Below are 23466 nucleotides of genomic sequence, written 5' to 3'. Positions count from 1 at the left end.
TTGAGATTAGATACATGAAATACATCATGTATTCCTGCCATTTCCTCTGGCAGTTGTAGCTGATATGCTACAGGTCCTATTCGTTTAATAATCTTAAAAGGTCCAATATACTTGGAACTTAGCTTTCCTCTTTTGATGAATCTTACCACTCCTTTCCAAGGAGAGACTTTTAATAACACTTTATCGCCTACTTGGAATTCTAATGGTTTACGTCTGTTGTCAGCGTAGCTCTTTTGTCGATCACGTGCTGCTTTTAGTCGTTCCTTGACTTGAATGATTTTGTCAGTAGTTTCTTGTACTATCTCAGGTCCAGATAGTTGTTTTTCCCCAATTTCTGCCCAACAGACTGGGGTTCTACACTTTCGTCCATAAAGTGCTTCGAATGGTGCCGCATTGATACTTATGTGATGACTGTTATTATAAGAAAATTCTATTAAAGGTAAGTGATTATCTCAATTACCTCCGAAATCAATTACACAAGCTCTAAGCATGTCTTCCATTGTCTGGATTGTCCTTTCGCTTTGCCCGTCTGTTTGAGGATGATAAGCTGTGCTTAGATTCAATTTGGTTCCCATTGCTTTTTGGAAGCTTGACCAAAAATGAGAGGTAAAACGGCTATCCCTATCAGAAACAATTGATAAAGGAATTCCATGTAATGAAACGATTTCATTTACATACAATTTGGCTAATTGTTCCATACTAAAGGTTTCCTTCATTGGTAAGAAATGAGCTGATTTGGTTAGCCTATCTACAATCACCCAGATTGTATCATTACCTTTTCTTGTTTTGGGTAATTTGGTAACAAAATCCATTGTTATCAATTCTCATTTCCAAACTGGCATTTCTAATTGTTGTAGCAAACCTGAGGGTTTCTGATGTTCAGCTTTAACTTGTAAGCAAGTTAAACATTTAGAAACATAGGCGGCTACATCCTTTTTCATTCCTATCCACTAGAATTTTTTCCTTAAATCCTGGTACATTTTATCACTTCCTGGATGCATCGTATATTTAGACTTATGAGCTTCTTCTAATATACGGTGACGTAAATTTCCTAATTTAGGTATCCACATTCTATTTTTATGGAACCTCCAAATTCCATCTGTTCCTTGTTCTAACTCCTTAATCATTCCTTTTAGTCTTTCAGTATCCTCCTTGATTACTGATTCTTGTGCTTTTCTAATCTGATCATTTAAATCTACTTGTAGATTTAATTTTAGAGAACGTACCCTTTTTGGCTTTTCATGATACTTTCGACTTAAAGCATCTGCCACTACATTTGCTTTTTCTGCATGATACTGGATCTTACAATCATAATCGCTAAGTAACTCCATCCAGCGTCTTTGCCTCATATTCAGCTCTTTTTGCCCGAAGACATACCTTAAACTCTTATGATCTGTAAAAATGGTAAATTTACTACCATAAAGATAATGTTTCCAAATCTTAAGGGCAAAAATTATGGCTCCTAATTCCAGATCATGGGTTGAATAATTTTCTTCATGACTCTTAAGTTGTCTGGAGGCATAAGCTATAACCTTTTGACGTTGCATTAACACACATCCATATCCTAACTTAGAAGCGTCACAATAGACTACAAAGTCTTCAGTTCCTTCTGGTAACGCTAGTATGGGTGTATGGGTTAATCTTTGCTTAAGGATTCTAAAAGCTTCTTCTTGTTTTGGTCCCCATTCAAACTTAACAGATTTACAGGTCAGCTTAGTTAAAGGAATGGCTATTCTAGAAAAATCTCGAATAAATCTTCTATAATAACCGGCCAATCCTAAGAAACTTCTAACCTCGGTTGGTGATTCAGGGGTTTTCCATTTAGCAATTGCCTAGATCTTTGTTGGATCCACATGAATTCCTTCATGGTTAACTAAATGTCCGAGAAATTGTACCTGTTCTAACCAAAACTCGCACTTTGAAAATTTAGCATAAAGCTTTTCTTTTCTCAATAAGCTTAAAAGTAAGTGCAAGTGCTTTGCATGCTCTTCTTTACTTTTAGAATAAATTAGAATATCATCTATGAAAACAATTATGAATTTATCCAAATATGGCTTACATATTTGGTTCATCATGTCCATAAATGCAGCTGAGGCATTGGTTAAACCAAATGGCATGACAGTAAACTCATAATGACCATACCTTGTTCTAAATGCGGTTTTAGGAATGTCCTCTTCCTGTACCTTTAATTGATGATATCCTGATCTTAAATCGATTTTAGAGAAAAATCGTGCTCCTTGAAGTTGATCAAACAAATCATCGATCCTCGGTAATGGATACCGATTCTTAATCGTGACTTTGTTCAATTCACGGTAGTCAATGCACATACGCATTGATCCGTCCTTCTTTTTAACAAATAAAATCGGCGCTCCCCATGGTGATGAGCTTGGCTGTATGAATCCTTTCCCCAACAATTCGTCTAGCTGTTTCTTCAGTTCTTGCATTTCAGCGGGTGCTAAACGATAAGGTGCTTTGGCAATTGGCGCTGTCCCTGGTAACAGGTGAATTCTGAATTCAACTTCCCTGTCTGGCGGTAGTCCTGGCAATTCTTCTGGAAAGACATCTGAAAATTGAGATACTACTGGAATGTCTGTTAATTATTTTCCTTTAGTGTTAGTGATTATAGAAATCAAATACACTATAGATCCTTTCCTTATATAACTTGCAGTTTTCATCACAGAGATGAATTTAGTGGATCTAAATGGTTTATCTCCTTTAATTGTGATCTTTTCACCTCTTGGTGATTTTATCTGAATTGACTTTTGATCACATAAGATATTAGCTTTATTGGCTATTGACCAATGCATTCCTAATATGACATCAAATCCTACCAGATTCATTGGATAAAGGTTTGCAATAAATTTTTGATTAAAAATTTCTATTCTTGCTCCTTGCAAGATTTCAGAAATCTTAACGGTTTCTCCATTTGCGGTTTCTACTAGACATTCTTGTGGTAGTTTAGTTAATGATTGATTTAGGAGTTTGCAAAATGAAGTATTAATAAAACTTTGGTTTGCACCAGAGTCGAATAATACTTTAGCAAATATATCATTAACTAAAAACGTACCAGCTATGACGTCTGGAATCATCCTAGCTTCGTCTGCAGTTAGAACGAATGCTCTAGCATTTTTAGTATTCTTGGTATTGGCGGCTGGAGCCAGTTTTGGACAGTTTGTCTTAATATGACCTTTTTTCACCACAGTTATAACACATTCCATTACTGGTTTTTCTCCTGCAATTTTCTTCCTTGTGTCCTGGTGCATTACAGTAATTGCAGTAAGGAGAGCATCTTCCAGAATGCTTCTTCTTGCAGTTTCTGTAGTATGGCGCTGAGGTAGAACCTACATTCCTACGGTTGAAATTCCCTGAACGGAATTCTTGAGTAAGCTTTTGGGTTAGGTTTCTCCTCTGGTCTTCTTCTCTAGTTCGCACTAGTTCATCAGTCAAGGTATTGGCTAGTTCTACAGCTTCCTCTATGGTTTGGGGTCTAGCTGCCTTGACTACATGTCTAATCTCTCCAATTAATCCCCAGATATAACGGGAGATTAACACTGGTTCTGGTGATGCAAGGGTTGGTACTATCCTAGCATATTCAAAGAATGTGGTAGTATAACCCTTACTGTCTACCCCGACCATTAAAAATTTCAGAAACTTATTTGCTATCTGTTCCTTTTCATTGGGAGGACAGAATTTCCTCTCTACCATATTTTTGAATTCCTCCCATTCCATGTTATAAATTCTATCACTTCCTCTTGACTGGAGGATAGTGTTCCACCATTCTAGGGCTGCGTTTTTAAACAGATTTGAAGCAAACATTATCTTATCTTCTTCAGCACATTTGCTTATTTTCAGAACGGCCTCAGTTTTCTCTATCCAGCGTAGGGCTACAATGGGTCCTTCATTGCCCGAGAATTCTATTGGTTTACAGGACCAGAATTCTTTGTAAGAACAACCATATGGCATGGTTCTTCTTCTATTGGGAATGGGCGCGTACGGGTCCATTGTTCACGCTGTGTTCCGGTTCACTTGGCCGTTTACTGCTATGCTTACTTTTATTATTTGCTTCTTGAACTGTTTGAATAATAAAGGGCTTTGCATCTATAATTCCTTGTGCCACTATGTGTTGAACGGCACTATTATCCATTTGGTTTCCATTGTTATTGTTGTCAGGATTCTCATTAATCACGTTATTGTTACTCTGGTTATCGTTATTCAGATTATCTTGATTTTCCTCGTCGGCCATCTGAATTTTAAACATTACCAAATATTAATATCACAAATAATATTTGAATATAGCCAATCACATAACACACACTTTTAACCAAAAGCGTCGAGCATTGCGACTTTTACTCTATTTATATAGTATGCATCATTACACACCAGTACTGAAATTTAAATTACAATACCGACTGAAATGTAAAGCTACAATACTAGTAGTAGGCATCCGTAGTGGTATATATTTTTTTTCTAACACATACACACATATATTATTTTATTATTATTATTATTATTATTATTATTATTATTATTATTATTATTATTATTATTACTACCGTTCCTGCCATCACATTTACTGATATGGATTCATCCAAAAATCCATATTACGCTCGTCGTATTTCCAGACGAGGCGTTCTCCCACCTGTCGCATTCTCTCACTGCTTTCTAAAATTTCCTCACCGAAAGTCCTAAATTCTTGGACATTTTCTGCACTCATTGGGGGTGCAGGTTCTAGGACTGGGTTTGGAATATAGGGTGCGGGTTCCTGATATGGAGGCATAGGGGCCTGGTACGGGTATGGATTCTCTAAAATTTCCCTAACATATGTATCACTAATGTTGTAGGGATCTTGAGGATCTAACCCTGGGTAAGCTCCTAAGTTGGGCATTGGCACATTTTCCTGTATTGGGTTTTGTTGCACGTAGTCCCTAACATCGTCCCACCAGGGGTCGTAGTTGTTTGGGTCTAGAGGATTTGGTGCAGGTACCCTAGGTATCTCCTCCGGGTTGTAATCAGGCATTTCTATTTGATTTTCTACTTCCATGGGTTGGTCAGGATTTTGTGGTTGTGGTTGGGGTGCTAGCATTTGTTCCAGGTTTGGGTCAGCAGCGATGGTTGCTAAAATATGGATATTAGCGATACCCCTATTGAGCATATTCTGATTATAAGCATCAGTCTCTCTTTTTGCTGCGGCTAACACTCGCTACTCCTGCAACTTTTTCATTCGTTTCCTACGTTCATGCGCTCCCCTACTGAACCATCCCCTCTTTTTCTGAGGAAATGGCTCTTCAGATTGAGCCTTAAACACAAAGATTCCTTCTTCTGTGTCAGCAGAATACCCCGAGAGGGCAGGCTGAGAAGAGGAGGTGCCTTCGCTCCTAGGTGAACCGGACAATTGACGATACACGTCAGAGGGTCCTTGGTCGCTCACACTGTAAACTAACAGATAGTCAGATAACACATAGCAAGAAAATACAATTATGCACGTATTTCCATAATTTATTTCCTAACACCTTGAATTTTGATGTTAGCAGAACAATTCTATGGCTGAATCAGTGGCATAGCTCTGATACCACATTCTGTCACAACCCCCGATCCCTAGTTCCCGGGAACGGGCGGTCGTGAGCCAGTTTCGGTGGTATCGCGTTTATTTATCCAATTTGGCAGCGGAAATTTTCATCAGGACCGTAGTTAGGAAATATTTAATCAGAGTAAACCACCATGTTTTATAACATTAAACATATTGGATAAAACCCAAGTTTTCAATACACACAATTCATAGGAATAAATCCTATTTATTTAATAAAAACATCCATTTTTATTCTTAGGTAACTTTATTGCCACTTTTCCAGGCCTCCAGTTATGTCCAGCTGGCCTCTATTTGGCTTTCACATTTTGTTACCTGAAACGCGTTTTAAAAACATTTTGTCAGTGGGAAATACTGGTGAGTGAATCCCAGTTTAATCAGGTTTAAATAAAATTCACAGTGAACAGTATTGAGGGCGATCCCGCAATTACATTTGTTTCCAAGTTATATCAATTATCACCCGTTGGTACTGTCGAAACCCGACTTGTGGAAATGTTACTCCTTAACCAGGTTGTAACCAATTTTGTATACAAAACCCCAACATACCCCCGATAATTGTATTCTTACAAATACTCAATAACTGTTATTCGCATAGAAAAGTATGTAAGGTTTTGTAAAAACAGTTAACAAAAAGTGGATCAACTCACATTGCTGTCTTAGGTTATTCTTTAGAGTTTCCTGGTGAATATCTATAATTTACACAAATGCACGTGTGTTAGTATAATAACCCATTTTAACATTAGTAATACCCTCCCCGAGACGGCATTCCAACGACTACGTCGGGCAGAACCACGACAGCCGTTACGGAACCCTAGATCAATCGGGCAGCGTATCTAATACGTCTCCAGGGGTTATAATACTTACATCGTAGCAGAACCTCGCTAATTAGGGGTATAATGCCTGGGTATAATAACGCCACTACAGAAATTTAGATTAAGAAAAGAAAGTTGAACGAGCAGACTGAAGGCCCGTTGCCTTCTATTTATAGGGCTGTAATCGCACCCTCTCGTGGCCCGCGTGAAATATGGGCAGGGCTTACGCGGCCCGCATGGCTTAGGGGTCTAGGCGTAGCTGGTCCGGGTCACCACCTAGGTTCAACACGCGTCATGACACGTGTCATCACCGGGCTGTGCCACAACCTGGGTCGCTCGCGGCCCGCATTAACTTACACAAACACATACGCGGCCCGCATGAACTAAAGATTGCAGCGAAGTTCATTTACATACTAATGCAGCCCGCCTTAAGTTGAGGTGAGGCCCTACGCGGCCCGCCTCAGCTTACTTTTTAGGGTTTTTAATTTATTTTTATATATTATAATCTATTTTGGCTCGGTTTTCACATACGGGGTGCATATAAAGACATGTTGAGATATTTTAAGATATATTAGGGTGTAAAAATTATCAGGAGGACATCAATTTTACCGAGGGTTGTTATAATTGTCCCGCAAGTTATCGATTTCGTGTCGTTTTTCACATCCAAATTCATTATCGCTGTTATTAGATCTGTAATTAATATCATGTGCCATGCGGTTTTTAATTTCTGCTACTAGGTTAGTTTAATGGCTATCAGATCTGTAATTAATATCATTTGATCCACGAAATTGTGTTTCTACTGAAGTATGGTTAGGTTATTAGAACTGTTGTTGATATATTATCGTTGTTATTAGATCTGTAATTAGTATCATATGGCATGCGGTTTTTAATTTCTGCTATTAGGTGTAGCATCAATTAGGTTAGGTTATTAGATTTGTAATTAGTATCATCTGGCATGCGGTTTTTAATTTCTGCTATTAGGTTAGTTTAATAGCTATCAGATCTGTAATTAATGTCATCTGATCCACGAAATTATGTTTCTACTGACGTATGGTTGTTAATTTCTTCAATAATGGCTATTAGATTTGTCATCTGATCCAAAATTTGTTATCGGATCTGAAACAGTGATGGTGGAAGCCAATTGTGAAAGTGGTGGCTAGAGGTGGAGCTGATGGTGGTGGTGCGATGGAGGTGGGGTTAGAGAGAAAGAGAATAGGGTGGGGTGGATTTCTTATCTGATTTTAAAAGTAGAAGGGGAAAGGACTAAATTGCCCTCATGTGCAATGCATGTGAGGGTATTTAACTAAGTTTTTGGATGACATTAGTGGTAAAGGTTATAGGATGTAACAAAACATGAATATAAAGGTTAGGTTTTGCTGATTTCATAGTAAAAGGTATGAAGTGCAGTTTATGTATAACATAAATGTTGATTTGTACAATTTAGGCTAAAATTTAACCACTTAAATACTGTATTTTGTACCATTTGAAGAAAAAATACTGCATTTTATTCTTATCCTAATATTTTTTTAACGGTCACGAATACTATACAAAACTCAGGTACTCGGGGAAATCCATTGACGAAAGGCCACCCACGCCCTACGTAAGCAGACAACGCTGGTGACCAAGCCTACCCACCATTCCGGGGAAAACGCATCGTTCGATGACCCATTGTGGTAAAACCGCTGACCCACCTGAAACAAATTGCAAGTAAATTTCACCAAGTGAGACTTCAATCCATGACCTCCATATTAAAAAGCCATGGAATTACTTTCTCCCAAACTAATTGATCAAGGACCGATTAGCAAAAATAACACAATTAAGCAGGGAAAGAAGTACTATATGTACCCTAACTCTATTAAAGAGCAATATTCCATTCTTAAACGAGTAAATAGCTGGTTAAATCTTAGAATAAAGTTTGAAGATATGGATTTCTTCTTTATAGCCCACCTATATTTATTGGCGGATTCAGGAATTTTTTGACAAGGGGTTCACTTTTTTAAGTGTTCCAATATCATATGTAGGAACATAAAAAAATACGGGTCAATTCAACCGTTTTCGGGTCGGGTCAAGTTCATTACATAATAAAAATATGATACAATAATGAAAAAAACATTGTCATGATAAATTTAAAAACACATAACATCGTCATTCAAATACCTACGATAAATCTTGGATTTCCGATATGCTAGAAGCCCAACGCAGGGGCGAAAACGTTGTTTTGACCATGGGGTGTCATAAGGAAGAACCGTACCGGAAGACGAGTTTAATGCCATAAACCAATTCTATCATGGACTCACATTCTGATGAGTTTAATGTCATAGATTCATTTGTATATAGATTATGAAGTAAAAATGAATGCCTTATAAACTAAAATTAAATGCTTGTACTACTTATATTCAATAACACAATAAACTCATAAAGGCTCGATATTATAACCCAAGTTTGGTGGTGAAACTAGGGATGAGATTGGTACAGTACCCGTACCTATACCCGTACGAGTACCGAAAATACCGGTACCGAATTTGAACAAAACTCGGTACCAAATATATAGGTACGGTACGGGTACGAGTACTGGTATGGGTATTTTCGGTACAGTACCTGCTTGGTACCATTTTGTTTTTATTTACTTTTTGAGCACTTGTACGAGTACTAAATAGGTAAAATTGACATGAGTACTAATATAATACGAGTACCAAATAGGTAAAATTGGTACGAGTACCAATACGATACGGGTACCATGTAGGTAAAATCAATACGAGTACGCTATAAATACCATAATATGAAATAAAACATAATACAAAAAAACTTTTAAAGGTATACATAGAATTCGGTACCAGTACCCGTTTTTACTCGTACCCGTACCTTTACCAATACCGAAAGTACTGAATACCAAAATCAATAAAACTGGGTACCGATACATGTACCAAATACCTAAAATCGGTACGGATACGGTACGGGTACGAGTACGGGTATTTGGGAAAAAAAGCTCATCCCTAGGTGAAAGTCAACAGTAGAATCTCATCTTCCTCATGTTTAATCAGACTCCGGGCAAAAAACAGACTTAATCAGACTCGAACACTTGACCTCATGTTTAATAAGCACAGACATTTACCAATGCACCATCTTCACATATGCTTATAAGGTTCCCTCACAAAATTTGAAGGGGTTCCTCCAGAATTTCTTATATAATTTAACACTATAAAGTTTGAACCGAACGGGTTCCCGGGAATCCTCTAGCTGGTTGTAGATCCGCCAGGCTATATCCCCTCCTCTCCAGACAATTAGTCTTCCACGTCTTCACATAGGAGACCAACTTCAAGTTCAAATGTCTTAGCAAACATATTGATATAACATTAATGTAATGTGTTTTTCTTTAATTAGCAAAAAAGGGTATGTTATTTTAAGGAGATTTGTCTCCAGCTTATGGAAAACAAAGTTATAAACCTGTGATGGATACAACTCATGTTATAAGTTTAACACAACTATAAAATCCTCCTAGTTCTTTTTCTTCTTGCTTACGTGTACACGATTGTTACATATTCAATTATAACACCTTAAAAAATTTACGTTAATTCGCCACTACCATGAAGTTCGATCAATTAATATACTGCAATGTTATAAACACTAAGCAATAAATCAAGAATACTTCATGTAAAGGTGTACATTCTGATTGATCTGTATTCGCAAATGTCGGAGGTCTAGCATACGTTTTCTTAACCGGGTCCGCGCTAGAGAGCCTCCTTGCATAATAGATCCCCAATTTAAACCACTCAATGAGAAACCTCTATCACACAGACTCGAACTTTAGACCTAGAGAGAAAAACTCAGTTGGGTCCATCATAAGCGATTCTGCATTCATAAGCTCCAAAATAGTATTCACAAAGATAAAGTATTTTATTTCCATGGCTTGTAATGTTACCTTCACCGGGACCCGGGCTGTCCTTACAAGTAACAAATTATGTCATAAGAAAAACAATTGTCGTTATTATATTATTGCAAAAGCAAAAGTAAAATCCATACAGCCTGTACTGGAACCCCCTTAACAACTTTAAAACAAAAATAAAGGCTAAATTGCACTTTTCGTCCTTTATGTTTCAGGGTTTTTGCAGGCGCTGTCCTTTAAGTTTAAAAATTACACTCTATGTCCTTTATGTTTGCAACCTATAACAGGCGGTGTCCTTTATGTTTGCAACCTATAACAGGCGGTGTCCTTTATGTTTGCAACCTATAACAGGCAGTGTCCTTTCTCATAAACCCAGAAAGGACACCGTCTGTTATAGGTTGCAAACATAAAGGACATAGAGTGTAATTTTTAAACTTAAAGGACAGCGCCTGCAAAAACCCTGAAACATAAAGGACGAAAAGTGCAATTTGGCCAAAAATAAAAGAATTATTATTTGGATAGCTAAAGTTATGTTTTTTTTTTTTTTGTGTTAACCTTTTGTTTCTAAATATCTAATTAACATTTTTAAATTATTGTTTTCAACTTCAGTTTTAGTGTAGTCACTGCTATTCAGATGAGTTTACAGTACAATTCCATAGCAAAACATTTTAAATTTGATAAACAAGATGCATATTTAATGCTGTCAGTAAATTAGAATGAATAGGTATTAAATAATTAGTGTCTATATGTAGGGTTCTTCATAAGCTGGACCGAACCGATCAGACCTTTGCTCGTACTTGGTTCGTTTACAAACCAAATCAAACCGAACTGAGCGTTTTTTCAATGATCCAAAGTCGAGCGAGCGTCTTTCGATCCGAGCATTTTTCAAACGAACGTCGAGCTAGTATCGAACGTCGCAAAACAAAAAAGGAAATGTGACGATGTGACTGCTAGTTATCCGAATAAAGTGCAGTTTCCGTCATTGAGGTTTCGTCCAATTAGAACACAAGTAAAAATTTAACAAATAATAAGGAATACAAAAACACTCAACTAGTTCTAGCGAGACTAATTGAGCGGGAAGATAAATCGTCGACTGATTGAAGCATACCCTTGTTCTATCGGAAGTTTGAAATTGAATGAACCGATTGAAGCAAAACCCTAGCGAGTTGGCTTCTTGGCAAGTAACGATAGAGAAATCGAATAACGATGGCGGTTTGATCGACTTGAGTATTGATCAACGCTTCACATTTCGGTATTTGAAATTTTGACTCAATTGCTCAAATAGACATTTAACTATTAGACAATGTACTATTGGTATTGGACTTCAATGCTAATTACATAAATGAGTTCTATTTAGATCTTGGACCAAACAATATTGTTAATGTGTGACTGTAGTCATTTCATTAAAAATGATATGTATTAAAAAATAAATCGAGCCAACCGAGCCGAATTGAACCGAACTGAGCGGACCTTTGTCCGTGCTCGGTTCGTTTACAAACCAAACCAATCTGAACTGAGCATTTTTTCAATCAAGCTCAATCGAATAAGCAAATTCCAAGCGCGTGTCGAACGAACGTCGAGCGCCAAGCAATTTGAAAAGCCCTAGCCATATGCGGTGTACTCCTAAAATTCTTTTAAAGTAGATGTTGTCTGTTAGACTGTTAATGTAATTATTCTAGTAGGTAAATACTAGAATTGTTAGATTTTCTTAGAAATGGCAAGATTAAAACTGTTAGATGAGACGTGATACTCATAAAATCAATTAAACGAGACAGCGAGTGTTACTAAAATAGTTTTAATTTAGTCATATCAAATAATTTATAATTATAAGAATAAAAACATTGATTTGATGGAGTTTTTCTTTTCAAAGTGGTGTAAGTGAAAAATTTATTTAAAAAATGGGTGTTAAAAAAATATTTATAAAAATGGGTGTTTTTGAAAAGTTACTTTTTTCTCACTTTTAATGTTATTGGATAAAAAACAATTTCTGTTATTTATATATACTCTAATTTATAACATTTCTTGGCTATACAGGTTGTACATTCTGTTTAATTGATGTTTTAGGCTATGCATGTTGTACCTTCTGCTTAATTGGTGTTTCTTTTGTAATTATATATACTCTAATTTATAACATTTCTTGGCTATACAGGTTGTACATTCTGCTTAATTGATGTTTTAGGCTATGCATGTTGTACCTTCTGCTTAATTGGTGTTTCTTTTGTAATTTGTGGAACGTGGACACATTACTTTTCTTTTACAGCTGATACACCTCCCATCTCCTCTCATTTGCCATACAGAACAGAACACCGACGATGGAGAGAGAGAACCATGTTTGAGAGAGAGAGAGGTAGAGCGTTGCGAGAGTAGACATAGAAAGAGGGAGCCAACGATCGACGATTACGAAGGCGACGATGGTGGTTCTGTTTTTGGCGATGGCGGTGACTTCAAGTAACGAAGATCCGACTAGGGTTCAAGCGACATTCCGGCTACCCCTTTTTACACTGTAAGTTTGACGTTTTTGAAAGTTCAAGGACATTCTACGGAATAGATTTCTGTTCAGATCCTTAACTCCGCACATTCGTCTCCACACATTTGCATTAGGGCTTTTTCTCTATCGATAACCCTAACTATGTTCTTCTTTTACTATCATACTTATCGTGATCTGCAGTTTCACTCTCCTCTTTCCATCCAATATCAAGTGAGTTGATTATATGTTAAATATTATTCTGATTTGGTTGTTAATTTTGCTAATACACTACCGTCATATGTGGATTATATGTATTTTAGTTGTCATCTTTGCTTACATTATTGGGGATCTTGCGAATTATAGACGATTTTAGGTTCCGATCTCAAGTCTCAACATCATGCAAATTAACTCTCTAATTTCAGGGTTTTTGTTGTTCGCGTTATGATTGGTAAAATCTAGATTATGAAATTAGGGTTTGGTTTGTGTACTGCAGTTACTATATGACATTAAAGTTAATTAATATGTGAAAAAAAAAACCATTTGCAGGTTCACCAGGAGTGGGGTTCATGCCGCATATCCTTGATGTTGCTGGAGAGGTTCAACCTTGACCCTTTAATGTTTCTTTCTTTGGTATAATTTGTTTATGTTTTTTTACTACTACATTTGTATGGTAATAATTGATTCAGACCAAGACTCTAACACTGGGCCTCTCTCTGTATTGATGATGAGTGTCAAGAATAATACACAGGTAACATATGCTTCCATATAATTGTTCTTTTGTTTAAAGGTTATTATAGTTGGTATGCGTTTTCTAGGTAGTTAAAGGTTCAAGGTGCAACCAACAATATACTCAATGTGGATGCAACTCGGAGTGTGGAAAGGATTGCCCCTGCTTAAACAATTCCCCTGCTGTGAAAAGTATTGTGGGTATGTATTATGAGTTTAAGAAGTGATGTCAGCATCGTTCTTTTAAGAGACATACATGCGCACCCAGTTGAATATGCCATATGTTACTAAAATCGATGATATAATACAAAGTAACTGGTGGATGGTTGACATATTAAGACAAAGCTTGCATATCATCAGTTACAACAACAACGACAGGAAGAAGAAACAACTTAGGTGACTTTCATTTCACTTGGATGTTGTGCTAATATGGCTTTTCTGGATGTTAGTATCCCAGCTCTACCCATGTATATAAATTATCAAGGGTTGTTTAATATGTAACTTTCATTTCACTTGGAAGGAAAAATATAGAGATGGAAACTTGATCTTTCACATTACTAATCTTAATTTATTTTTCAGTTTTGTATGTTACTTTTCATCAACTTTTAATTTGATACATCTAAACATAGCAACTCACTAGCAAGATGCTAGAAACAGGTGAATCATTTAAAAAAACTTAGCTTTTTCTCTTGCAAAAGCTTAACTTTTAATTATACCATCTTTTTCATTTAAAAAAGTATTATATCATTCAAACGTATTATGTATCCGTTCACTTCGCTCCATGAATGATAAAAATTGTATATGAGGGCTGCTGCACGTACAACTTTGTTTCAACTACAATTTCTCTTGCAAAATGTTTGACAAAGCCTAGCATTTACATTCCTATCAAGATACAAAAGGTACATATCACAAACTTCTTATAGATTCACATATCTTGCTTTTATGAGTTACAATTGAACTACAAAAAGATGTGCAGAACCATATGCTTAAAAATGTGGATAATTAATTTATAATTTTGTTTAAATTGGCAAGAACTACTGTACCAACTATTATTTTCCTAAGCTTAATGAGACCTGGGTTGGTGGGTTACTATGGGATTTGATCTAAACACTAGCTTAGTTGAAGGAGATGAAAGTTCTCATAATATAGACAATGTTTCTTATGGTACAGTTAATGTTTGAGATCAAGTCTTTTTCAAATAAACATGAATTTGAGCGAGAATTGGAACGGTCTCGGTCTGGTGCTTACGAAAGCTTTGAAACAAAATTGTTTTGAGAATGGTTCAGGTACCTTGGCTGCTACAGTTGAAGAAACGTAGGCGATGTCTTATTTGCGGGTTAGACACCTTTCCGGGGTACTGGCGCAATATGGGTCAAGTAGGGTAGTGCAACTTGCTGGGTATTACTGATGCCTGTAAAATTTAGTTTAATATGTTTGTTTTCCTTTTTGCTTCCTTTGGTGTACTGTGGCGAGCCATTTGGCTTGTAGTTTTTTTTTGGGTTAATAAAAAATGGTGTTTTGTTTGCCAAACACACGGTGAGTAATGTATGTGTCCCCGACCGCAACGCGGCGGGTGCTATTTCTAGTTCTATATATAAATAAGCAAACTTTTGGTGCATAAGCACTTGTAACATATGCTTTGAGAGTTTCTCAAAAAAAAAAAAAAACTTGATTTTTTGATTTTAACCCAAAGGTTTTTACCTTTTGCAATATTAACCCTACAATTTTTTTTTTAACTTTAACTCAAAACTTTTCATTATTTGCAATTTAACTTCATAACTTTTGTCACTTATACTTTTCATCTGTGGTTTAACGTTTTTACGTTTCGTTACGTATAGTTCTAAATCTCCGAGTTAATACGACGCAACGTACGAGTGTGGTTCAACTTTTTATGTTTTGTTTCAAATTTTGCAAGTTAACACGGCGCAACGTGCATGTTTGGTTCAACGTTTTTGCCTCTATTTTTTCATGTTTGACAGGTTCGTCGCAACACGCAGATTCTAGGTCGAGTCAGTGTTGGTGGTCGATGACGGTTGTGTGACATCAGTATTATTTGACAATGTTTTACGCTCCGCCGCAACGCGGGGTGTACTTTGAGGTTTTCCAAAGAAAAAATGGTTATGCATATGGTTGTCGTAACCTTGGCTTTAGGGTTTTCCAAAAAAAATTGATTTTTGTTTACTTTTTACCCAAAAGTATTTCATAAATTACTTTTAACCCAAAACTATTTGTTTTTTTTTTACTTTTAACCCAAAACTTTTTATCTTTTGCAATCTATCCTCACAAGTTTTTTTACTTTCAACTTTGATCCTTTATAGTTTTCATTTTTTGCAAATTTTTCGCTTTATGCTTGGTTCTAAATTTTGTGACTTAACGCATCGACGTGCGTCTTTGGTTTAACGTTTTACGTTTCGTTCTAAATTTTGCGAGTTAACATGACGCAACGTGCGTGTATGGGTGAACGTTTTTACATCGTCTATCTTTTTCCCGTTTGACAGGTTTAACATAACGTGCGGGTCCTAGGTCGACTTAGCTATAACTAAAGAATCCCCGACGCATTGCGGCGGGTCTCAATTCTAGTTTTAAAAATATAGAAAAAACAGGTTTCTAATATAAAACATTTTATGAAATTTTATAAAAGGTTTTTCATGTTAGTTTTTTCTTCTATAGGCGACTGTACCTTTTTTTGTGAAATGCCTTTTTTTTTCACATAAACGATGTTATTCTTTATTAAATAGTTTTTTTCATATCCTTCGAAATATTATTTTATAAAGGCTTTTGTTTTTCAATTGAAAAAACAACTATATGTACTTTTTTACAAACGTTTTTGAATTTTTTTTAAGTATCTAAAAAGAAAAATAATTTTCAATAGAAAATACAATCTACTTTTTTATAAAACATTTATACGATCAAAACAAAACTAAAACTTGTTTTGAAAGATTTATTTAATATTTTTAGAAACGTTATTTTTAAACTTTTTTTATAAAGTTCTTAAACATAAAAACATATGTTTTTTAAATCAACAATTTTGGTAAATAAGTTTTCCACCAACACTCTTTTGAGAAAAAAAAACTTGATTTGACAAGTAAGATCAAGTATGTGTGTCACAACGCTTAAGCTACTTTGTCTTTCGAAAGTCGAGGAGAGCCCCATCTGGAGGCACGCCACAACGTACATGTAACATCAGCCAACGAAATTGATAATTAATTATATTCCTCAAAAAAAAAGAAAAAAAAAAGAAAAGAAACGATAGATAAAACATAAATCATGGATCAACTAAGTTCTCTTAATTAGCATGCCCCAAACTTAGATGTTGGTTGACATTTGATGTCTAACTTGAAACAAATAACGAAAAATAAAAAGATAATGAAATTTAAAGACGCCGACCACATTGATTTTTGTTGCCGTGCTTGTAATATAGAGTTGCAAAATAGAAAACTAAGCAAAATAGAGTTGCAACCTGATGAAATGTAATCTCGTAATTATAATAGATTGAGATGATTAAAATAAACTTTTACTTATATCTCCTAACATATAATATAGATATGAAAAATACATTGCTTTGATTTATAAAAGTGTGTATTTAGAATGTATAAAAATAAAAGAAATTAACCCGGTAACAAGTGTAAAGTTGCAAAAATAGACAACAAGCTCAATTATATGCAAGTTTTGATTGTCTCCGTTGTCTGTATACTAAAAGGAAGCAGCCAGACCCGCAGCGTACCAAATCCAACGTTATTTTTATATTCAATTCTTCACGTTTATTCACTTTTCTCAGCTTCCAAACAAATATCCTGTAATAATAATATTAAAAAAAGCTCAACCATTCATACAACATTATCTTCCACATATCCATGAAAAAGCAACTCCGTACGTTTTTAAGTATTTGAATCTGATGTCAGTACTCATGCATGAGGATTGATTAGGTGAGGTTTGTTTCTTAAATTGACCCATTGACTAATCTCAGTCCTTTTAATATTTAATGATGAGCTTAATTAGTTGATTTGGCTGCATACTCCCCCTATAAGATAGATCAAAGTTTCCAGAAAAAATTAAAGAGTGCGAAAGAAGGCGAAGAAATGAAAGGTTTTTGCTGGATTTTGGTTTTTCTAGTGGTTTTGAGATGGGTACAATGTGATTTGCAGATGGGATATTATGGGAGTTCGTGCCCGAAAGCCGAAAAGATTGTGCAAGACTATGTGAATGAGCATATCCCGAATGCCCCATCGCTTGCGGCTGCTCTTATCAGAATGCATTTTCATGATTGTTTCGTCAAGGTTCGTTTCATTTTCTAGCTACCTTTTTTCGTGTCATATATCATGACAGTTTTTAAATATCATTGTTCATATATTTAAACAAAACTCGACTGCTGTACGCGAGTAGTGTGCTTGTTAAACGATGAAAACAAGCACACGCTTATTTTGGAGTTTAGATATCCCAACTTCGGTTTAAATCAAGAATGCTATTATTTAACGCGTCCAAAATGATTATTCTAACCTCAATACGAGATTACTATTTGATTGTTTTACTACATTCCACACGTATGATTATTATTTTTACCCATAAGGCAACATGGTTGTTTTGAATAGGGTTGTGATGCATCAATCCTCTTGAATGTTACTTCAAGCTCAGGGAATCAGACAGAGAAAGTGGCAATACCAAACCAAACAGTAAGAGGGTTTGATTTCATTGATAGATTGAAGAGTTTAGTTGAAGCAGAATGCCCTGGCATTGTTTCTTGTGCTGATATTATTGCTCTTGCTGCTAGAGACTCCATTGCTATCACTGTAAGAATTCAAATTTCATTACAAAAAGAAAACGAACCGAATGTAATTCCCAAATAGATGTTTTTGGTTCTGATTTCTTTTGTTGTTTTCGGTTTTATTAAAGGGAGGCCCTTCTTGGAAAGTCCCGACGGGGCGAAGAGATGGGTTGTTATCCAATGCATCCGAGGCGTTAAACCAAATCCCGGCTCCATTCGACAATATCACTATCCTCATACAAAAGTTTGCCAATAAAAGTCTTGATTTGAAGGATCTTGTTTTGCTTTCCGGTACGTTATTTTTTTTTTTTACTTTAGTGCTCTTTTCGTCCATGTGATTTGATGAGTTTTGTCATTTCAATCAAAATTCTTAAATTTTGTCATTTATATGTTGTGCTTTCCCTTGTGCACTGCAATGGTCTAACACAATCCAATTTAATTGCTAAATCCCCATGTGAGGATGTCTTTTTTAACCTTCAACTCATTAAAAAATGAGTTGTTTATACTTCATAGAAAAAAAAAAATAGACCATAGTAATTTTAAAACCAACAAAAAAAAACCATAGAACATGTATGCGTTTGAATCTAGATCAATATCGATCCTGTCTAAGGATCTCCAAGAACCAGTCTTCCTGTTGACAAATTTAGTAATAAACATGATTTAGAAAATGATTTGATGGTATATCTTTTTTTTTTTTTTTTTCAAAAAAGCATGAACTTTCCTAATAGCCTATGAAATACATTACATAAATTTTAATTTGTGTTTTCTTGTAATTTTCTTTATATATTGTTGTGTTGTAAAAATCGCGACTAGTCGGCTATTAATCGCTAGCCGGCCATTAAATGAGTAATTTTTCATTAATCAGCCCATTAATCGCTAGTTGGCCTAGTCGGCTAGCCAAAAATCGGTGATTCCGGCCAGATTCCGGCAAAAAAACCTTTATATTCCAGCCAAAACCTCTAAATTCCGGCCAGTTTCCAACTAAACCATGTGAATTCTAACAATTAATCTTGTATACTTAAAAAATGAGATGAGTAAGACTTAAAACCTAGCTACTTAAAATATTTACCTATAAAAATATGTATATGTATACATAAAACTGAAAATTACATATAAAAACCCGATCCAGTTACTCTCGAGTAGTCGCTAGTCCCCACCTCAACTACCGACTAGCGATAGCGAGTTCTCTAACCTTATTTTTTTTTGTTAGATTTAAAACTAAAAGTTATTGGAATTCTTATTAAAAGAATATTTTAGCTATTTTATATTGGCTTGATCAAACCCATTTTTTTATTGGTTGAAGGTTAAAACACTAAAGAGAAAAGTACACATATTACATATTGTCTTTGCAATCAGTCAAAATTTTGGATTTAGCAGTTGTTCCATATTATTTGCACTTTATAATGTATTTACTTCTTAACTTTTATCAAAATTACACAGAAGGTTCTAATGGTTTGCGTAGATAGATGGTCCATATTATTTGCACTTTATAACGTATTTACTTCTTAACTTTTATCAAAATTACACAGAAGGTTCTAATGGTTTGCAGTATATGACGCATTTGTTCCCCAACTTTTAGTGATTAAATGCATTACAAAGTGCAACCCACGGGACCATCCTTGTACTTCTGTCAAAAGTTGAGGACTAAATGTATTACAAAGTACAAACCAAAAGGACCATACGTGTATTTCTGGAAAGCGAAGGACTAAATCCACAATTTTATTAACCATAGGGACCATCCGTATACTTTACTCAAAACTAAATTACCCTCATGGCCACATATGGGGTGCACGTTGGGGGTAAAAACAGAAAAAATTGATGGTGATCATAGGCAATTGGAGTGAAAGTAACGTCAAAATATGACAAGATTTAAGTAGTTGAATCAAAATGCCAAAACGGATCAAACCATGTAGACGAAAACAACACTTAACCCTTTTTACGTAATTGGATGAAATTTAATGCATTTTGTTTTAGTATGTCACACGGAACAATGTGACTTTAATCAAACCCGAGCCATAACAGAAGGTCACAATGTGACTACAAAGCCCTTCAACTTTTTTTTTTTTTGCTAAATTTAAGATGTTACTCATTCAAGGTTTCACATATTTGTGACGTTATATTAGGTGCTCATACTATTGGGATCGCACATTGTCCATCGGTATCAAACCGTCTATACAATTTCACGGGTGTGGGAGATCGAGACCCCTCCCTTGATAGCGAATATGCAGACAATCTCAGAGCAACAAAATGCAGGACACAAAACGACACTACAACAATACTTGAGATGGATCCTGGGAGCCGTAAGACTTTTGATCTTAGCTACTACACGTTATTGCTAAAACGTAGGGGCTTGTTCGAGTCTGATTCGGCTTTGACTACAAACTCCAACACGTTGGCATACATAAACCAACTTCTTCAAGGATCGCTCCAGAATTTCTTCAGTGAGTTTGCATTGTCGATGGAGAAAATGGGTCAAATTGAGGTGAAAACCGGAACCTCTGGTGAAATTCGAAGGAATTGTGCTGTCGTAAATAGTTAAGATTTCGTATATGCTTGCTTGATTTGTTTTCTTCATTTTATTATCAAATTTCATGTGGTTTGTAATATATAAAATAAATTAAGAGGTGATTGTGGGTTTAATTATACTTTATTTATCGTATATGAAAATTGAAATGATGCTTGTGTAATGGAAGACAATGAACCGAATAAAAGATATGAATATGACATTGTTTCTCGTTTATGTTTTAGTAGTTGCTAATTTTTGAAATATTAACCTTTTGTTTTGAATAATACTGGAAAACAATAAGTTATGCCTTGTTTTGAATAATGTGGATGCAAACATACTGTTCATTAACACCCTGTATTGGAAGCTGATCTGATGTCCTTGTTCGAACTCAAGGGGTGCTATTCCTGGAGTGGTCATGTCACTATTCTTCCTAGTTACACTACTAGAAAAATTATTATCACCAAATGTAAGAATCCATCGGTAAAATAAACAAAACAGTCAGGTTCCCTTAGAAAATCCATCGGTAATCCATTGGAAAACATCTTGGAGTGCTCAACTCGGGTCAAACTTTGTCAACAAGTAACTACGAGTCAATACCGAGCATGGGTCAACTCGTTTTTTTATATTCATGTTAATGCCACGTAAGCAGTCAGCGTCATAAAAAACTAATGGGGTTAACTTTTAGTTAATATGGGACGAGGAAAAAGTTCAAAGTTTGGATTGTCTGTATACATTTCCTGAGTTGGGATTGGTCTCTGTGAGAATTCAAAACTCCTTGCCTTCTCATTAAACATAACGAATATATATAGGTTACAATGAAATCTCCTCATATTGAGGAGAGATATTCATGACACTAATAACATATAATTTCCTATTATATACAATTATCTATTACACCCTCGCAGTCGAAGCGAGAGGAGGCCGAATGCTGAGGCTGGATCGAAAATCGTCAAATAATACTTTAGGTAAACCTTTCGTGAATATGTCAGCGACTTGAAAACGCGTAGGGACATGTAGGATCCGAACAAAACTGCGCTGAACCAGGTCACGCACAAAATGAATATCCAGCTCGATGTGTTTCGTACGTTGATGCTGAACAGGGTTCCCGGATAGATATATCGCACTGATATTGTCACAATACACCAGACTAGCGGTGGTTAATGGCCTATGTAATTCGAGCAAAAGATTGCGAAGCCAACAAATTTCCGCAACTACATTAGCGACCCCCCGATATTCTGCCTCCGCACTGGACCGAGAAATAACTGATTGACGTTTAGACGACCAGGAGATAATATTAGAGCCTAAGAAGACGCAATAACCTGAGGTAGACCGCCTTGTATCCGGACACCCCGCCCAGTCGGCGTCAGTGTATGCCCGTAACGAGAAATCAGTAGATGCACCGATAGTTAGGCCGTGAGAGGAAGTACCTTGAAGATACCGAATTATTCGTCTAAGAGCATTCCAATGATCCACTTTCGGTGCATGCATGTACATGCACACCTGTTGAACTGCATAACATATATCGGGTCTTGTGAATGTTAGATATTGGAGAGCTCCCGCAAGACTCCGATACAACGTCGGGTCTTCGTAGTCGGCACCCGATGTCAAACCAAGTTTGGGCTTTGGATCAACTGGAGTGGCAGCAGGTTTGCATGATGACATGCCAGCCCTCTCTATGATTTCTTTCGTGTATGCCTGTTGAGAAAGAAACATCTTGTTACCTTGCCAGGTCACGTCACGTGAAGGCCCAGAAAGTGACTTAAAGGCCCGAGATCATTCATTGCAAATTCAGCTGCAAGACGAGACATTAATTGAACACGAAGGGAGTCTGTCGATGTCGTGAGGATGATGTCATCAACGTAGATAAGAAGGTAGGCAGTATTTCCGTTGTGTTGGTATGTAAAAAGTGAATTGTCACATTTACTTTGTTTAAATCCCAACGTGAGAACAAAATCAGTAAATCTTTGGCACCATGCACGCGGAGCCTGTTTTAATCCATAAAGTGATTTTTGTAGAAGGCACACATGATCAGGATATTGTCGATGCCGGAACCCCATGGGTTGATACATATAGACTGTCTCGTTGAGGTTACCGGGAAGAAAGGCGTTGGTAACATCTAGTTGATGAATTGGCCATGATTGAGACAACGCCAGAGATAAAACGGTACGTATCGTAGTAGGTTTGACAACAGGACTAAATGTCTCACCACAGTCTACCCCAATCTGTTGGTTACTTCCATCACAAACAAGACGAGCCTTATACCTCTCCAACGTACCGTCCGACCGAAATTTGTGTCGGAATAGCCACATACTACGTAAAACATGCATATTGGGTTGCCTCGGAACTAACACCCAGGTCTTATTTTTAATAAGAGCATTAAATTCAGTGGTCATGGCGGTATGCCATTCCGTGCTGGACAAAGTATCCTTTGGGTTTTTAGGAATGGGGGCAATGGACGAAGAATGAAGATTAAAAACCTGTTTTGGTTTATGTATGCCGTCCATGGAACGGGTACAGATTGTGCGAGTGGGTGGTGGTGGTGGGGGTGAGGGGTGGGGTGGGGTGGAGGATGAGGCAGTTGATTGCGGAGATGGGTCGGATATGGGCGAGTGGCCGAAGACGGAAGAAGAGGTGGGTGATGGGCTGGTTGAAGGAGAAGACGAGTCTAAGGAGGGAGAAGCAGATGGGCCGTGGGGGGGGGGGAGTCTGGGCCGAGAGCTGATGAG

The 23466-nt window shown here is 36.4% G+C and overlaps 2 protein-coding genes across 29 annotated transcripts; both read left to right on the top strand.

Annotated features, from left to right (window-relative positions):
* Positions 1 to 12519: 12519 nt before the first annotated feature.
* On the top strand, positions 12520 to 14968 carry LOC110922217. 26 transcript variants are annotated; one of them, XR_004886468.1, is made up of 6 exons: positions 12521 to 12782; positions 12948 to 12977; positions 13293 to 13376; positions 13483 to 13494; positions 13562 to 14371; positions 14759 to 14967. XR_004886468.1 is itself a non-coding variant. In XM_022166523.2 (4 exons), the coding sequence occupies exons 1-4, from the start codon at positions 12909 to 12911 to the stop codon at positions 13697 to 13699; spliced, it is 303 nt and encodes a 100-aa protein (XP_022022215.1). In that variant the 5' UTR covers positions 12523 to 12908; the 3' UTR covers positions 13700 to 14056. The 26 variants fall into 26 exon arrangements, 1 of the variants encoding a protein (XP_022022215.1); XR_004886460.1 differs by adding an exon at positions 13110 to 13194 and having other exon boundaries at positions 13293 to 13494; positions 14759 to 14963; XR_004886462.1 differs by having other exon boundaries at positions 12522 to 12782; positions 13293 to 13342; positions 13433 to 13494; positions 14759 to 14960.
* Positions 14969 to 17162: 2194 nt separating this feature from the next.
* Positions 17163 to 20921, top strand: LOC110921306 (peroxidase 3). 3 transcript variants are annotated; one of them, XM_022165599.2, is made up of 5 exons: positions 17163 to 17398; positions 17618 to 17749; positions 18062 to 18259; positions 18363 to 18525; positions 20358 to 20921. In XM_022165599.2, exons 2-5 carry the CDS (start codon positions 17618 to 17620, stop codon positions 20771 to 20773), a joined length of 909 nt encoding a protein of 302 aa, XP_022021291.1. In that variant the 5' UTR covers positions 17163 to 17398; the 3' UTR covers positions 20774 to 20921. The 3 variants fall into 3 exon arrangements, with proteins under 3 accessions (XP_022021291.1, XP_035842689.1, XP_022021290.1); XM_035986796.1 differs by having other exon boundaries at positions 17284 to 17403; XM_022165598.2 differs by having other exon boundaries at positions 17366 to 17749.
* Positions 20922 to 23466: the final 2545 nt, after the last annotated feature.

The sequence above is a fragment of the Helianthus annuus genome, chromosome 17 (assembly GCF_002127325.2).
Source record: "Helianthus annuus cultivar XRQ/B chromosome 17, HanXRQr2.0-SUNRISE, whole genome shotgun sequence".
Taxonomy (NCBI): Eukaryota; Viridiplantae; Streptophyta; class Magnoliopsida; order Asterales; family Asteraceae; genus Helianthus; species Helianthus annuus.
The sequence above is the reverse complement of the archived record's forward strand: the minus strand, read 5'-3'. Positions and strand labels throughout refer to the sequence as shown.

Excerpts from the sequence above, each read along its gene's own strand:
- LOC110922217 (XM_022166523.2), top strand. The coding sequence starts at position 12,909 with ATGTTCTTCTTTTACTATCATACTTATCGTGATCTGCAGTTTCACTCT. Across the intron at positions 12,978-13,292 it reads CTCTTTCCATCCAATATCAA|GTTCACCAGGAGTGGGGTTC; the intron begins GTGAGTTGATTA and ends AACCATTTGCAG.
- LOC110921306 (XM_022165598.2), top strand. The coding sequence starts at position 17,552 with ATGAAAGGTTTTTGCTGGATTTTGGTTTTTCTAGTGGTTTTGAGATGG. Across the intron at positions 17,750-18,061 it reads TTCATGATTGTTTCGTCAAG|GGTTGTGATGCATCAATCCT; the intron begins GTTCGTTTCATT and ends TGTTTTGAATAG. Across the intron at positions 18,526-20,357 it reads GGATCTTGTTTTGCTTTCCG|GTGCTCATACTATTGGGATC; the intron begins GTACGTTATTTT and ends ACGTTATATTAG.